Source organism: Biomphalaria glabrata, chromosome 9 (assembly GCF_947242115.1).
Source record: "Biomphalaria glabrata chromosome 9, xgBioGlab47.1, whole genome shotgun sequence".
Classification (NCBI taxonomy): Eukaryota; Metazoa; Mollusca; class Gastropoda; family Planorbidae; genus Biomphalaria; species Biomphalaria glabrata.
Genome location: NC_074719.1, coordinates 25,442,926 through 25,459,187, shown reverse-complemented (window position 1 = coordinate 25,459,187; position 16,262 = coordinate 25,442,926). Strand labels below are relative to the sequence as shown.

Genomic DNA, 16,262 nt, shown 5'->3' with positions numbered 1-16,262 from the left:
CCCCTGGTCACTTCATCCCCCGGTCACTTCATCCCCGGTCATTTCATCCCCTGGTCACTTCATCCCCGGTCATTTCATCCCTTGATATTTTCATCATCTGATCTTTTTTACCTAACAAATTGTAATTTTAAAAATCATGAAATGAGCAATATTTAATGTATTCATTTTTTTTATTTAAATGGCAAAATTGTAACACGTTAATGTTTAAAAGGAATTAAAACAAAACTTATACAGGCGACATGATATCACGAGGATGGGTGAACTCCGCCTTTATTAGAAAAAAAATAAAACCTTATTTTAAGGCTAAAAATGACGCGCCCTTTTTCAAGAAATAGCGATTGAAAAATAAAATAAAGTGAAATATGGTCGTACTTTCACCACACCTTGTCCTTTGATGATAAGTTATCGGCGGCATGATCACAATTAGTCTAATCGCACTTCTATCTTTCAAATGATTTTTTACTACTTCCACCAAACCTTGGCCTTCGATCCGGATAATATTATGATAATATTATGATATTACAACCCCCACATCCAATAGAAGCGCTATAGCTAAGTACACACCCAGATTTACAATATAATATAAGATTTCTCATTAAGAAAACAAAGTGGAAGAGGAAACACTATAAACGCATTAGTAACAAGTCATAAAATGTCAAAAAGCATTCTACATAATCATATTTATATATAAAATATTTATTTGGGGATGAAATGACCGGGGATGAAGTGACCAGGGGATGAAGTGACTAGGGGATGAAATGACCGGGGATGAAATGACCGGGGACGTAGTGACCGGGGATGAAATGACCGGGGATGAAGTGACCGGGGATGAAGTGACCTGGGATGAAATGACCGGTCACCATATATACATATCAATTCATTACATTTGTCACGGCAACCTACTTGTTATCACATGATCTCTTCACGTGCACATCTTATTCGGCCTATAGTTGTTAATCCTTAGATTCCCATTCCCAGGCTATATAGGCAAAAAGGTCGATGGTATTTGAAGGTGGACCTATAATTTATCGACCTTACGAGTTTGTTCTGACTATAATAACAGCCTACAGATAAGCAGTTATAGAATATAACTATTACCTTGAGTAGTTTATTGCAATAATAATGAATAATTATGCAAACAATTTTTAAAAGTAAAAAATAATGAAGACACCAAACTACCACTTAGGCCTACTTTCAGTAAACGAAACATTGTCACCGTAATTGTGAGTTCCTGCAGCTTCACGTTAATTATATACCTCCCTGTTTGCTAGAGCATATAGATCTGGTTCTTGGGATGTTTATAAACAGACAATGGTAAACACTAGACAATATCTCGTTAAGTTATAGGCTATCTAGATGTATTCTCTATTATTTGATAAAAGGATATTTAGCTTTCTAAGTTTACTTTTTTAAAAAGTATCAGTATGAATCGGTCGATTTGTTCTATACCGGTATTTCAAGAGAGATAATTAAAACAATCTCAATAATCTGCTATAAAGACATCAATTAAAATTAATTACTTTCGAAGAAATAGATTAGAAGTCATTAGATCTAGATCTATAAATTCAAAGGTTCAACTGTGCATGCCTTGAAGAATACAGATAAGATTGTAATGATAGATTCTTTGTGGACCAGAAATACTATTGTAGAGTTGTAAGGTGTGCCAACATGTAGGTCTGTGGACATGCCTTGTATCATTGAATCATAGCAAATACAAGTTTGTATTTTTATCAACACGTCAATGTGGCAAGTATCAAGCTCCTTACTGTGTCAGTAGAATTCTTAGTTTTAGAAAGCACAATATATAACTTTATTATAACCATTGATACAATCTTTGGGCATCGTCACATATGAAAGTAAAAAAAAGTATAGAAATGCTGACAATTTTTTAATGATAATTAGTAGGCCTATTGTAATTTACTAATAATTTAGATAAAAGCCTGAAGCAGTTCAGTGAATATTGAATTTTTGTGATTAGCCTATTAGTCATTTTACTACTACCTAAGTGAAATAGAAGAAAATTATAGCTTGCTACGAAAAGAAGTAAAGGCACGAGAGAGAGAGAGAGAGAGAGAGAGAAAATGAGTGAAAAATGTTTCATTGATTTACACAGATAATGGATTATTTACTTTGCTTATAGGCCTAAAACTCGAAAGTTTGTTGTAAAGACGAAAAATGATTATATGAAAGCTCCTCGTTCAATAATTAGATCTATTGACAACATCTTAAAAAAAAAACTCTGGCAGCTTCATAAATGGCCTTAGTTTTAAGTTTGATATTATAAACATGGCTCATTGTCTAATTCACTTACTGTAACTTTTGTAACTTAAAAAAAATAATTCTATGACCCGTTAAAAATTGCTCCTTTAATATGTGGCATGCTCTTTAATACGTAGGCCTAATCACTGGTCATTAGTGCAACATTTTCATAAAAAATAAAAAAATAGAAAGTAAGTTGTTTTCTTTTCTCTCTCTCTCTCTCCCCTATTTTAAGCAGTGATATTTTGAATGTGATTGTTAGTCATATGACATCCCACGAGATGAACTGCTGAGGTCCCGCTGTTACCCGCTAAAAAAACATTCACATAACTTATAGCATAGTAAGTGAGCTTGATGAGGAAGTTTATTAATACTAAATAGGAGATAGAATGTGGTTTAGTTTAGTTAATCATTGTTACATTGAAAGGTATGAAACTGTAGTTGGTCTGATCGTAGGTTTAGGCTAAAGATGTGTCTTGTTTGATTGATGTAATATGGGCTGTGTTTATGCTTATGTGTCATCGTTTTTTAAATATACTTCAAGGGAGTACTCAGATGTAAGCGGAACGAGACGGGCATATTAGAGAGAGGGAGAGAGAGAGATAAAAGGAAAAGCTACATCTATTCATTAAATCATACACACAATGATGATCAAACCATTTTTTTTCTTTTTATGATACTCTGTTTCTTAAATTAATGTGTTACTAAGGCAACAGATAAGTTCGATAACATTTCTATAGTCAATAGACTATATAGTCATAGTTTTCCTTCTACTGCAATAGAAAATTAAGTTAAGTAATATTTCAGAATCAACAAAAGACAATAATACTATTTTCTGGATATCAATCACTAATATCCACCCAGCCTAGAGAGGTCTATGTACCAGAACATGAATAAAACATCAATACAGTTTCCAGACATTCTGTCCTTGCATGACATTCCCATATCTGCAGTCAGCAATGATCAACTAAGTATATTCTTAGTTATAGTCAGAGTTATTGTCACTCAAGGACTCTGTATCCTCGGTGTCGTGACCAATGTTCTCTGCATCGTCACCTTTGTAGCCCAAGGTCTTCGCGACACGGTCAACACTGGGCTTCTGGCCCTAGCTGTGTCCGATCTGCTGTCCCTCGTCACTCTGTCCTGGCTCAGCGTCTTGCACACCCCTGACTTTAGTTCTCGTGACCTTCCGTTCATACCGCTAGAGATGGGATACCTGACCGCAGGATGGCCTCACGTGTTCTTCACGCGCATTACCACGTGGATCACTGTGTACATCACATTGGAAAGGTGTTTCTGCATTGCTGCTCCTATGAATGTCAAGGCTGTGTTCACACCGAGGCGTACGGTCATGTACATTGTTGGAGTCTACCTTGTCATGTTGGCCAGCGTCTTTCCAATCTACTACACTGCCAGATTCGCCAACAAATTTGTGCCACAGAAAAATATAACTCTGCTGGGGATAGTTTTCATCTCAGACAGAAATGATATTGAGACCGTATCGTTTCACATCAACAATATACTGCCTTTGACAGCTTTCATATTAATCATTGTAGGTACGGCCATTTTGACAAGAAAGCTGCTACAAATTTCAATATGGCGTCTTAAAACATCTTCGGTAAATAGATCAGAAGAGATGTTGTCTAGAGACACAAAAATTGTGAAAATGATCGTTTCTTTGTCAACAATATTTATTCTCTGCTACCTACCAGGAACTATTGTATTCATCTGGATGATGTTAGACCCAGAACTCAGGATTGATGGCCAACATTCATATCTGTTTGAAGCAGCATTCGCTACCTTGTTTCTACTGGAAGCTCTTAACTCCTCTGTCAGTATATTTGTGTATCTTGCAACCAGTACAAAGTTTAGACAGACATTTTTCAAAATGTTTTTTAAACCCATCAAATCACAACAAGATCCTACCGCAAGTAATGTTTCTGTTAAACAAACAAGCACACAATCTGAAAGCGAACGATTAACTCCTGAAAGAACAATATTTTAATAAAACAATGACTGTTTAAAAAAACAACAACAATTTGTATTTGCTAGTCATCCTAAAGGTGACCCTACATAAGAATGGGAATATTCAATACAAATAAATACGTTATAAAAACTAGAACTAGACAGTTCATACAAACACTTAAAGAATCTTGTTGATATGATTAAAGTTCTAGTTAAGATGATTAAAAAAAATTGGATATTTTCCTACTAAAGGTTATTCATACTATAATCTGCTCTTTCTTGCATTTTGATTTTTAATGGGCTTTGTTGCTGAACATAAAAATTATATATGTGTCAGACGCGAATAGCCCAATTTTTCAGTAAAAGAAATTACAAAAGTCATTTCTCTATAGAAGTTACGAAGGCTATATAAAATACAACCACAGACCTATATATACTACAATAAATATAGGTTTTTGATTTCTAGTTACGATTTCTTTAGGTAGGTGCTGTTTTACTATTACATACCAGGTATTAGAGTTTAGAAAAACCCAGGTTCGTTTCTTGTGCAACGCTATTAGCTAACACCGCATATCATCTCTCCATTAGTATATTTAGATCTATACTCTAATTCTAGTCTAGATCCTATATATAAAAATATAATAGATCTAGTAATAGTATAGATTCTATCTTGAGACTAGATTGCCGAATTTAGCCTATGCTATGTCTAAAGTCAGTTTTTATTAGAAAAAAGTCTAGATATTAATAAAGATTAAAGTTTATTGATTACTAGAATATTACATTATCAGATAATAAGGCTTGTCTTCGAGTCCAAAGATATAGACATAGGGCATAAATCTAATAATACTGTAATAGGCCTACATTTACTATACTCTATACTTAATCTACTAGACTAGAGATCTATCTATAATCTAGTCAATCTAGATCTATACAATATTCATTATAATACTTCTACTTATAATGACTTATTTAATAAGTTACTACTTAGACTTAGATCTATTAAAGTTTAATAGATTTACTTTTCAATGTCTAGACCTAATAATAAAATTGAGAATGATGTCTAATGACTGATTATTTTAATTTTTTTTTTCATAGTAATACGCTTACTAGATCTATAGGATTAGACTCTACTTAAATCTAGTCTAAAATAATGACTGTGTAAGACTGTAAGACTCTAGATGATTGAGACTTTCACATAGAGATTTTGTTAATAATACGGCATGTCGGCTGAAAGTATATAAAGTGCTTTTTTTTGTAAAAAATAAAATAGGTGCCGGTACTCAGTGATAGATTGCCTAACTTTCAACTACTAATAAATTAACAATTAACGTTGAAATACAAAAAAAAGTAATATTTTTTCCCGACATTGAGAAAAAATGCTGGTACCCCGTACCGGTGCGTACCGTCAAAAAAATATATGTATATCTCAATCTTCTTTCATTTAATTTCTTTTTGCGGGGTTATTGCTACTTAATACATTGATTATAAAGGGCCTAAGTATACAAGCAGGATCTCGAGCATTGGATAAGTTTATTTTTTAAATACAAAGTTTTATGGAAGCGGCAATATGTTAGTTGTTTGAAGTTTGTAACTTCTTAAATTCAGGCTAAAAATATCGAAGCCTACATTTTTAAACTCATTTCTAAACAATTAGAAGAGATGGACTGACTCATAATGTACCTTGTGTACATTTGCAAAAACACAAACTCTCTTTGTAATCTTATCAGTTAGACTTTCAAAACTATTAAAAAATATTTCTACTGTATAATTCTATTTATTATTCCTTTTTAGAATAAGGATATAAACAAAAATTTGCCATATGACTTAAAATTTGTCTAACAGAAAAAAAAAATAAACTTACGTCTATTTATACTATTTATATTTTTGAAGTAACGTCTGTATTATATAAGATAAGATAAGATATACAGTTATTTTTAGTTACCTAGTAATATAAAATATATTGAACTAACACGTACATTCATCATAATGCAGCCATGCGAGTTTTCGTTTATGAACATAGCATTATTTAGGACCAATATTTTACAAAGGCTGCTTGGAGAAATCAGGTATACCCATTAGGAGAAAACACTACTCCTTTACTCAAGAAAAATTTAAGAAATTAGAACAGACACAAATAGACATTATTTTGTGTACGAAATTGTGTATCGGAAAATGCCGGGTACTTGAAATAAGCTAGTCCTAAAAAAACAACACAGATCTTGGGTTAAATACTCATCAAATAAAGTACTGTAAATGTGTAGTTTAACGAGCTAGTTTCAGGTCTTTTCTTTTTATAGCCTCTATCGGGTTTGATCACAACTACCCGTATTTTTGTGCAGAATTTTTTTCTCTATCAGGCACACTTACAATTATAGCATAATAATGTCAGTTTAATTTAAAAAGAGAACCGAAAAATACAAAGATATATAAGGAAAAAGGGCACTTCCGGCCCAATTTGTGATTCTACTTTTTAATCAAAGAAACGAAACGGACTAGTCCAACATATCCCATTGAATTGTGCACTGTTAAAAAAGTAAAATATAAAAATACCTTTTTTCAAAAAGCAAAGCTTATCTAGGGGAAAGAGCTCCGCACTTACAACTATAACTCTCAATAATAGAGAAGTTATTCACTTATTCGAGATGAAAGAAAATAATTAATTACCGATAATTAATTGACTAGTTGGTTAATTTTGTTTTTTATTGATTCGTGTTTTGTTTGATGCTATAAATAATTATTTATAGTTTCAACTTCATTCAAGAATGGTTGTGGGTGAAATAATGTGGACATATTTAGCCTTATCAGTGAATTCCGAAGGATTCGTTTCCCTTGTTTGAATCAAACAAAATAATTAATTACCAGTAATTAATAGAACATTTGGTGTTTTTATTATTCAAATCTTGTCTATGACAATGAATAATTGTGCAAGGCTTCAGCTTGATCCGAGATTGGGTGTGAGAGAAATAACGTGTACTCACTTTTTACCAGACAGACAGTGTGACAGAATAAGCTTTGCAAAAGTTGCACACAAATTCTAACATTGCAGATTGTTATATATGGAGGCAAAACTATATATAGCAAACTTTCAGGTGTATGCAGTGTAATGAAAAGCTAAATATTTCAATAAACCATTGTCACAGGTAAAAGTGTAACCTTGTGTACTGTATTTTATTTTATATGCCTTTGTGAACATAGAGCGTGAATGTGTGGAATTTGTGACTGTTTTCATTGTTTTAATTTTGTTTATTGTAGCTGATATTTAATCTTAAACCATCACTTGCCCAAGCGCAACCAAGGTGAATTTTGAAATTAAAATCGCCCTCCGGGGGATTTTGAGCTTTCACAAAAAAAAAAAAAAATAAAAAAAAAATTCGAAATCTATTCTAGAATGTTTAGATCTACTTGGAAGACCATTGCTTCTTCCTTTTGGTGAAATGTCGAAACGTTATTTCCAGTCCGGTGATCATGAATCGTCCATGAAGCACATTCATGCTATCGGAGCCATATGAATTAAACGTATTTGTCTAGACACGATAGAGGACGGTTAACTCTTTCTCTCCTAACTGACGATACCAACGTTGATTGTACCAGAATGTGGTAAATAATTACAGAGAGAAAGAGTTAAAATTCATTGCGTATTTTCGGTCTTTTAATTTAAGGTCGGCCTTGTGGTATACATTGCAATGCATCAATGAAATCAGAGGAAATGAAAGATTTAATTCAGTTTTCGGAGAATATGCCGTCGCAATAAACAACAGAGTGAAAACTTTGGACGTTTTTGGGCTTCTATGAATGCCGGACCACGAGACCTTAAAAATAAAAAGGGCATGTTCTCCTTTTGCCAGACGTCTGGTAACCAAACGTCAGTTTGATACAATCCATGGGCGTAGCCAGGGGGGGGGGGTTTGCTTTGATTTTGTTTATTTTAGGTGAGATTTTAATACTAAACCATCACTTGCCCGAGCGCAGCCAAAGGGGTTTTGATTTTAAAACCCCTACCAGGGGGTTTTGAGTTTAAAACCTCCTAACAGGGGGTTTTGAGTTTCAAACCCTTTACCAAGGGTTTTTGCAGTTAATCCCCCTCTTTTATAAAACAAAATAAAAAAATGCAAACGACAATCCTCAAATTCCAAGAGCACAGTTAAGGAAGATTTTGATTTCAAAACCCCTCCGAAATTTACGATAAACCCCCTCTTCAATATGAAAAAAAAAACAAATTATGCACTCAAAATGTTATGAGCGTAGCTAAATGGGTTTTGACTCAGTTTTAAGTTTGAACTAACCTCCAGTGGAGTTTGAAGCTAAAAAATACATCTTCAATATAAAAAAAAGCAATTTACACACTCTAAAATCTATGAGCGTAGCCAAAGAGGTTCTGAGTTTAACCCCCCCCCCCCCCCCCCCCAGCGGGATTTGAAATTTGAAGCTAAAAAATACATCTTCAATGTAAAAAAACAAAAACAAATAGCAAATTACGCACTCAAAATGCTATGAGCGTTGCCAAACAGGGTTTTGAGTTTAAATACCCCTTCAGAAGGGTTTGATGCTAAAAAATACCTCTTCAATATAAAAAAAGGAAACTACACACTAAAATTATTTGAGCGTAGCCAAGCCAATGGGGGGTTTTGAGTTTAAACTCCTCTAATCCAGATGGTTTTGAGTTTAAAATCCCCCTACAGAGCGTTTTGAGGTGGAAAACCTCTATCTTCGATATTATTATAAATCAAACTACAGTTACCAAATTCTATGATCGAAGCTAAATGGGGTATTGAATTTTAAAAAACCAAAAAAGTAAGTTCTGAGATTTTTTAGTTTTAAACCCACCAACAGATGATTTTGACGATAAAACTTCTCTTTTCGATATAAAATCTAAAGCTACAGTCACCTAATTCCAAGAGCGTATTCAAGAGAGGTTACACATTTCTACCAGTGGAGGGGCTCCATTAATAAAGTGCAATGAATATTCATCTGCCGAAATCGAGAAACACTAAATGTGGCTCAACAAAGATGGCTAAGACAGATTTTAGGAGTCAGTTATAGAGATCGGGTCTAAATCAAGGAAATCCTATGCCGAACTGGAAGTCGACCACTTAGTAAGATTTTGACAGAGCGTCGCATGAGGTTTGCGGGACATGTTCTCCGACAAAATGAATTACGCATAATAAGAAATGGGATGACATCATTGTACAACTTGGCGCCACACATTCATGGAGGTCCTCAGTACAGGTGGGAAGAGGTTTCAGACATTACCAGTGACAGATTTTTTTTTGTGGAAACAGCTTGCCGGAAAATGCGCCGAACGCACGGGAGGGTCTAAGTCAGTAAGAATAGCACATTAGGTTTTTGAAATAAGACTTTTTAATAGCAGGAAAATGCACTGTAGATACCTCAGAATATGCATTGTGTTGGCATTCAATACCACAAATAGTGCTATTGGCGGCTCCCCCAGACCCCCTTGGGAGTCAACAATTTTTCCACAAACTATAGGAAGAACCTATTCTAGGGCACAATTAACGTGTTCCGCAAGAATGAAGGGTCAGAATGTAATAAAGATTATGTACATACACACACATACATACATACAAAAATTTTTTCGCGGGGGGGGGGGGGGGGCGGGGGGGGCAATCCTCCCTCCCCCCCCCCCCGAAAAAAAATCCTGGCTACGCCCATGATACAATCATCACTTGCTGATTAGACCTACTCCAAACTGTGAAGCTAATTAGGATGTCCTGGAGATAGAATGTTGAAAGAGGCAACTGTCTACGTCTATTCTATGTGTAATAATAACCCTAGATCTTCTCTTTACTTCTCTTTTCGATACTTTTTTTGCGCTATATATGCCAAAAAATTGTTTAACTCTTTCTCTCCTTATTTACGATGCCAACGTTGATTTGACCCCTATTAAATTAAATGGTTTTTGGATTTATAAACTTTAATTTGTGTTGTGTAAAAAGATCATGCATTATCCAATAATTCAATACCAAATTTAACATTTTCTGATAATAAACAAAAAAGTTATTGAAGTTAAATCATACAAGGATTGTGAAATACAAATGAGCAAAACCAATAATACTATCGATTGTAACATTATAAAAAATCAAATATAGGAATTCCGCTCCTCGCCTTTCCCTTTAAACCTAAATACAAACGTGAAGCTAAGTACAGAAACAATAATGTATAAAGACAACACTAGGAACCACAGTTTTAATGAGAGAAAATGGTGAATTCAATATTAACAAAATAAGGGTCAGCAGTGACCATGTCGCGAAGCAGTGACCTACCTCTACGACAACTCCGCATAGCAGCAACGCAGTGCCAAGCGAACTAACCAGTAGAGTGACTAGACGTTCTAGACCAGAGGAACTTTTTTTGACCCGGGGACCCCCTTATAGCCTATACTCAAAACTTGCCATGAATCCCTAAGCTAGACCTACATAAATGCTTAATATAAATGTAAAAAAAGAAATAAATGAAGGAGTGTTTATTGAGATTATAACTTTTAGTTCGAAATAAAATAAAAAAAAAAAGCAAAAAAAAAAAAAAAAAACTTTTAAAAAAGCTTGTATTTAGTGTAGGCCTATATTTAGTGTATAAATTAGTTTGGATCAGTCATGTAATTAAATTTATAATTGATCTAGAATAACAATAATAAATCTGTGCGATTAGAAATATTGTTGCCAACTATTTTGTTTAGCACAATTTCATGCTTTTACATTTCTCAATACGCTATGATCCTATCACTGGTCTGAACAAGCTGGACCAGTTAGAAAGAGGTGAGAGAGAAAGAACAGTGTAATCGGTTGATCCTTTTAAAATGTACAGTAATAAAAAAAAAGTAAACTACCTGAATTCGAACTTCTCAGGCTTCTCAAGAAAACACGGTAACCATTCTGCTAGCGAAGAGCGTTTGAACATGGAAGATTGTATAGTTATAGTTTCTATTTCATGTTTGCGTTCACTTAGCATCAGACGACGACCTATAATTTAAGGGGACTAATTTAGCTTATACCACCACTTCAGTCAAGTGCAATTTCTTTCCATTGTTCGAGATACCAAACAAAATTATTAATTACCAATAGCAAATTAACTAATTGATTAGTTTGTTTTTATTGATTCCCTTGTTGCTAAGTACAAGAAATATTTTGTGCCAAATGTTCAGCTTGATCCGAGATTGGGTGTCGGAGAAATAACATGTACAAACTTTTTACCAGACAGACAGAGAGAGTTGATAGAAGCTTTGTAAAAACAGAGTTGAATGAACGAGAATGGACCAGCTCTCACACAAAGTTCAAGAAAAAAGATGCCTTTTACAAGCTGTCCCGATATTAGCAACATATAATATTTCGGTGACCGGTCAATTCATCCCCGGTCACTTCAACCCCGGTCACTTCATCCCCGGTCATTTCATCCCCTGATCACTTCATCCCCTGGTCACTTCATCCCCGGTCATTTCATCCCCAATTAAATATTTTATATATAAATATGATTATGTAGAATGCTTTTTGACATTTTGTGACTTATTACGAATGCGTTTATAGTGTTTCCTCTTCCACTTTGTTTTCTTAATGAGAAATCTTATATTATATTGTAAATCTGGGTGTGTACTTAGCTATAGCGCTTCTATTGGATGTGGGGGTTGTAATATCATAATATTATCCGGATCGAAGGCCAAGGTTTGGTGGAAGTAGTAAAAAATCATTTGAAAGATAGAAGTGCGATTAGAATAATTATGATCATGCCGCTAATAACTTATCATCAAAGGCCAAGGTGTGGTGAAAGTACGACCATATTTTACTTTATTTTATTTTTCAATGGCTCTTTCTTGAAAATGGGCGCGTCTTTTTTAGCCTTGAAATAAGGTTTTATTTTTTTTCACGGAATTCACCCATCCGCGGGATATCATGTCGCCTGTATAAGTTTTGTTTTAATTCCTTTTAAACATTAACGTGCTACAATTTTGTCATTTTAAAATTAAAAATTTGTTAGATGAAAATAATCAGATGATGAAAATGTCAGGGGATGAAATGACCGGGGATGAAGTGACCAGGGGATGAAATGACCGGGGATGAGGTGACCGGGGGATGAAGTGACCAGGGGATGATGTGACCAGGGGATGAAATGACCGGGGATGAAGTGACCGGGGATTAAGTGACCGGGGATGAAATGACCGGGGATGAAGTGACCGGGGATGAAGTGACCGGGGATGAAATGACCGGGAACCAATATTTCGTCTCAGAACCGGAGACAGCTGAATGACACTTACACTTACAATCACAGACAACACATATTCCGGAAGTTCAAAATAGGGACTAGTGAAATTTCTACCCTTGTGGAGCAGAGTTGGCAGATCTATGACTATTGAACCTTTCAACATATATTTGAGAACGAAAAGGAAGAAGAATCTAGGATTACTATTGATAACAAGAAACAACTAAAAAAAATACTTAAAAAAAAAACAAAGCTTATACGAAGTGTAAATGTATTAATTAGTTTGGATCAGTCATGTTATTAAATTTGTAATGAATTTAGATCAACAACAATAAATCTGTGTGATCAAAAATATTGTTGTAACTCCGCTCCCAAGCCACACTGATGGTGCGCATCAGAGCGTCATTCAACACAAGGAGTAGAAGACATGTTTAGATAGGAAGAAGGACTGTTGTAGATCCGGCTAAAGTGATGAAGGTCTAAGCTGCCTTGACTCGAGAGAACGTCATTTGTGCTATCTATCAACTGTGTTGAGGACCTGGGGTGGCACTGCGAAGTGTATCGGTGGTCTGTATTGGTATGTAGGTAGCAAAGGACTGGTGTCACTTGAGATAGGACATTTTGGGACTTGATGGCTGAAGTCCATGCCTGTTTATACTGTAAATAAATATCTAGTTTATTGTTACCTCCTGCCTTTCGTTGAGTGCCTACCTTAGAGTTACAACAATATTTTTACCAATTGTTTTTTGTTTAGCGCAATTTCATGCCTTCAACTTTCTCAAAAGTGTGATCCTTTCAATTAACTGGGCCAAAAGGGAAACTTGGTGGAAAAGGGGGGGGGGAGAGAAAGGAATATCTGGGTGGATTTTTAATTGGTTTTTAAAAGCATTTAAAATAAAGGTGAACGATCTGAATTTGAACTCGTGGCTCGAGACTCCTATGGCAGACATGCTAACCACCCTGCTATTGCTAATCAGGTACTGATAACTAGAGAAGATTGTATAGTTATATATTGTTTATTACAATTTAGAGTACCGACCTATAAAAAGAACTAGTTCAGCTTTAACCACCACTTCAGTCAAGTGAAATTTCTTTCCTTTTTTCGAGATACCAAACAAAATAATTAATTACCAATATCTTAATTCCCCGAAAGGGGAATAGTCGCTAATAGTTTTGTGTGGTCTGTCTGTCCCTCGTCCATCCCATTTAGATCTTCTAAACTAGAAAAGATATTGAAAATCCGACGTGAAATTTTAGATCTTTCAAAGTTCTGATGCAATGGTTACTTTTTTTCTGAAAGCCAAATATTTAATTTTAATTAACACCAACTCTGCAAGTAACCATTGGAACACGTAAATAAAGGGAAACGTTTTATTTGTTGAGGCTTTGAATGAGAGATTGGCGTAAAAAATAGATCGATTAGATAATCATTCAATAACATCAGTTAGGCCAGGTTGACCTATTCCTTAGTCTGTTGGACCGTTAAGGCACCCAACAGGATCTGTCAACCGTCTTTCTCCATTCCTCTCTGTTCTTTGCAACTTCATTCATTGACAAGCCTGTTCATTCATTGACAAGCCTGTTCATTCATTGACAAGCCTGTTCATTCTTTGATGTTGTCTTCCCATCGCTTCCTCCCTCTTCCTCTTCATCTTCTTCCTGGTACTGTTCCCTGAAGGAAGGTCTTTGCAAGCCCTGAGGACTTTGTGATATGACCATAGAGTTTGTGTTTCCTTTTTTTTGACATCGTGGGGGTCCATTTGCTGTATTATTGCTTCTAATCTCTTCATTCGTGATGATGTCTTTGTAAGTGACACCTAGGATTTAATTATATATCAGTTCATTGAGTACATATGAATATTAACAATGCACCAATAATAGCATTAATAAATCTCCGTACTCTGTGGTATCAGGTCGTTAGTCGAACTAACATTACAACAGTATCAGCAATACTTTCGACACGAGCACCTCTCTTCTTTTTTTTTTTGAGTTGTAATTGTTGATAGTTTGTAGTTCATAGTTTCTGATTCTGAAATTATTGAAACACCATTTTTACCTGCCTGAGTGTACCACTTCGGGGGCCGATTTTGAGACTGTCTTTGTAACCTTGTTTTTATTGAGTTGATATTAGCTTTATACAAATATTTCTAATTGAACAGATTTAGTAACAGCAGTTAGTCTAGAATAGTCTAGATGTATCACAAATTTAAGTACATGACTAATCCAAACTAATTGATACAGCTACCTTTAACACAAGCTCTTTTTTAATTTTCTTTTTTTTCAATTTCTTTTTTTTATTCAGAAAGCGAATCATTTAATTTTTAAAAATAAATTTGCAAGCAGTTTTTTTTGTTACAAAAATACACCAATTTTACAACTATTCACAATTATTTGTAAAAATCACAGGAGACTGTATCACTATAGGACATTCGCTACATTCAGTGTTAAACACTTCGGGGCCGATTCTGATTTGAATTTCCACACAAGCTATCTTTGTAACCTTGTTCTAAATTAAGAGTTGTTAGTTGCTAATTTTAATTATAGCTAACAAAAAATTAAACTTCAAGTTTACAGGAAAAAGAAATCCAAAATGTCTGTCTAAACTTTGTACTGGTTCCAAGATACACAAATATACTGACAGAGGAGTTAAGAGCTTCCAGTAGAAACAAGGTAGCGAATGCTGCTTCAAACAGATATGAATGTTGGCCATCAATCCTGAGTTCTGGGTCTAACATCATCCAGATGAATACAATAGTTCCTGGTAAATAGCAGAGAATAAAAATAGTAGATATCGAAACGATCATTTTCACAATTTTTGTGTCTCTAGACAACATCTCTTCCGATTTGTTCAATGCTACAGTTTTAAGACGCCATTTTGAAATTTGCTGCAGCCTTCTTGCCAAGATGGCCGTGCCCACAATGATTAATATGAAAGCTGTCAAAGGCAGTATATTATTGATGTGAAACGATACGGTCTCAATATCATTTCTGTCTGAGATGAAAACTATCCCCAGCAGAGTTATATTTTTCTGTGGCACAAATTTGTTGGCGAATCTGGCAGTGTAGTAGATTGGAAAGACGCTGGCCAACATGACAAGGTAGACTCCAACAATGTACATGACCGTACGCCTAGGTGTGAACACAGCCTTGACCTTCATAGGAGCAGCAATGCAAAAACACCTTTCCAATGTGATGTACACAGTGATCCACGTGGTGATGCGCGTGAAGAACACGTGAGGCCATCCTGCGGTCAGATAAGCGACATCTAGAGGGATAAAAGGAAGGTCTAGCGAGTCGAATGATGGCTCGTAGCAGACGTTGAGCCACGAGAGAGTCACGAGGGAGAACAAGTCGGACAGAGCAAGCCCAAGAAGACCCACGTTGACCGTGTCAGTGATTCCCTGTCTGAGGAAGGTTGCGGTACACATGACGCTAGTGACCATACCCAGGACACAGAATCCTTGAGTTAAATACACCCTGACCACAAGGACGTACAGTGTTGACCATGAGTGTGAGGAGAATAAATCTAGATCTGAACCAAGGGTCGCATTGCTGAAATTGACAGGAAACATGTCGAAATGCTATGGTAACGATGTACTCTTAATGTACTTTAACAGTCCGAGCCAAATGCATTATGTCCGTCGGATATATAAAAATGTTTTCACCATATATTTAATAATGTGATGAAATCTTAATTACAATTCTTTTTCACAAACAAACCTAGAAGCCATTTTTTTTTTCTTCTTCTGATCGTAATACTCATTCACTGGGCCAATAGACCTTTCTTCTTAAACATACATTTCATATTTGTAATACGAACAATTATCACT

General features: G+C 35.1%; 2 protein-coding genes across 2 annotated transcripts; one reads left to right on the top strand and one right to left on the bottom strand.

Annotated features, from left to right (window-relative positions):
* The first annotated feature begins 3,148 nt into the window (after positions 1-3,148).
* Positions 3,149-4,264, top strand: LOC106079784 (probable G-protein coupled receptor B0563.6). Its single transcript, XM_013240989.2, has one exon. It carries the CDS (start codon positions 3,149-3,151, stop codon positions 4,262-4,264), a length of 1,116 nt encoding a protein of 371 aa, XP_013096443.2.
* A 10,723-nt stretch (positions 4,265-14,987) lies between these two features.
* On the bottom strand, positions 14,988-16,004 carry LOC106061837 (uncharacterized). Its single transcript, XM_013220057.2, has one exon. The coding sequence runs from the start codon at positions 16,002-16,004 to the stop codon at positions 14,988-14,990; it is 1,017 nt and encodes a 338-aa protein (XP_013075511.2).
* Between the last annotated feature and the right edge of the window lie 258 nt (positions 16,005-16,262).

Excerpts from the sequence above, each read along its gene's own strand:
- LOC106079784 (XM_013240989.2), top strand. The coding sequence starts at position 3,149 with ATGAATAAAACATCAATACAGTTTCCAGACATTCTGTCCTTGCATGAC.
- LOC106061837 (XM_013220057.2), bottom strand. The coding sequence starts at position 16,004 with ATGTTTCCTGTCAATTTCAGCAATGCGACCCTTGGTTCAGATCTAGAT.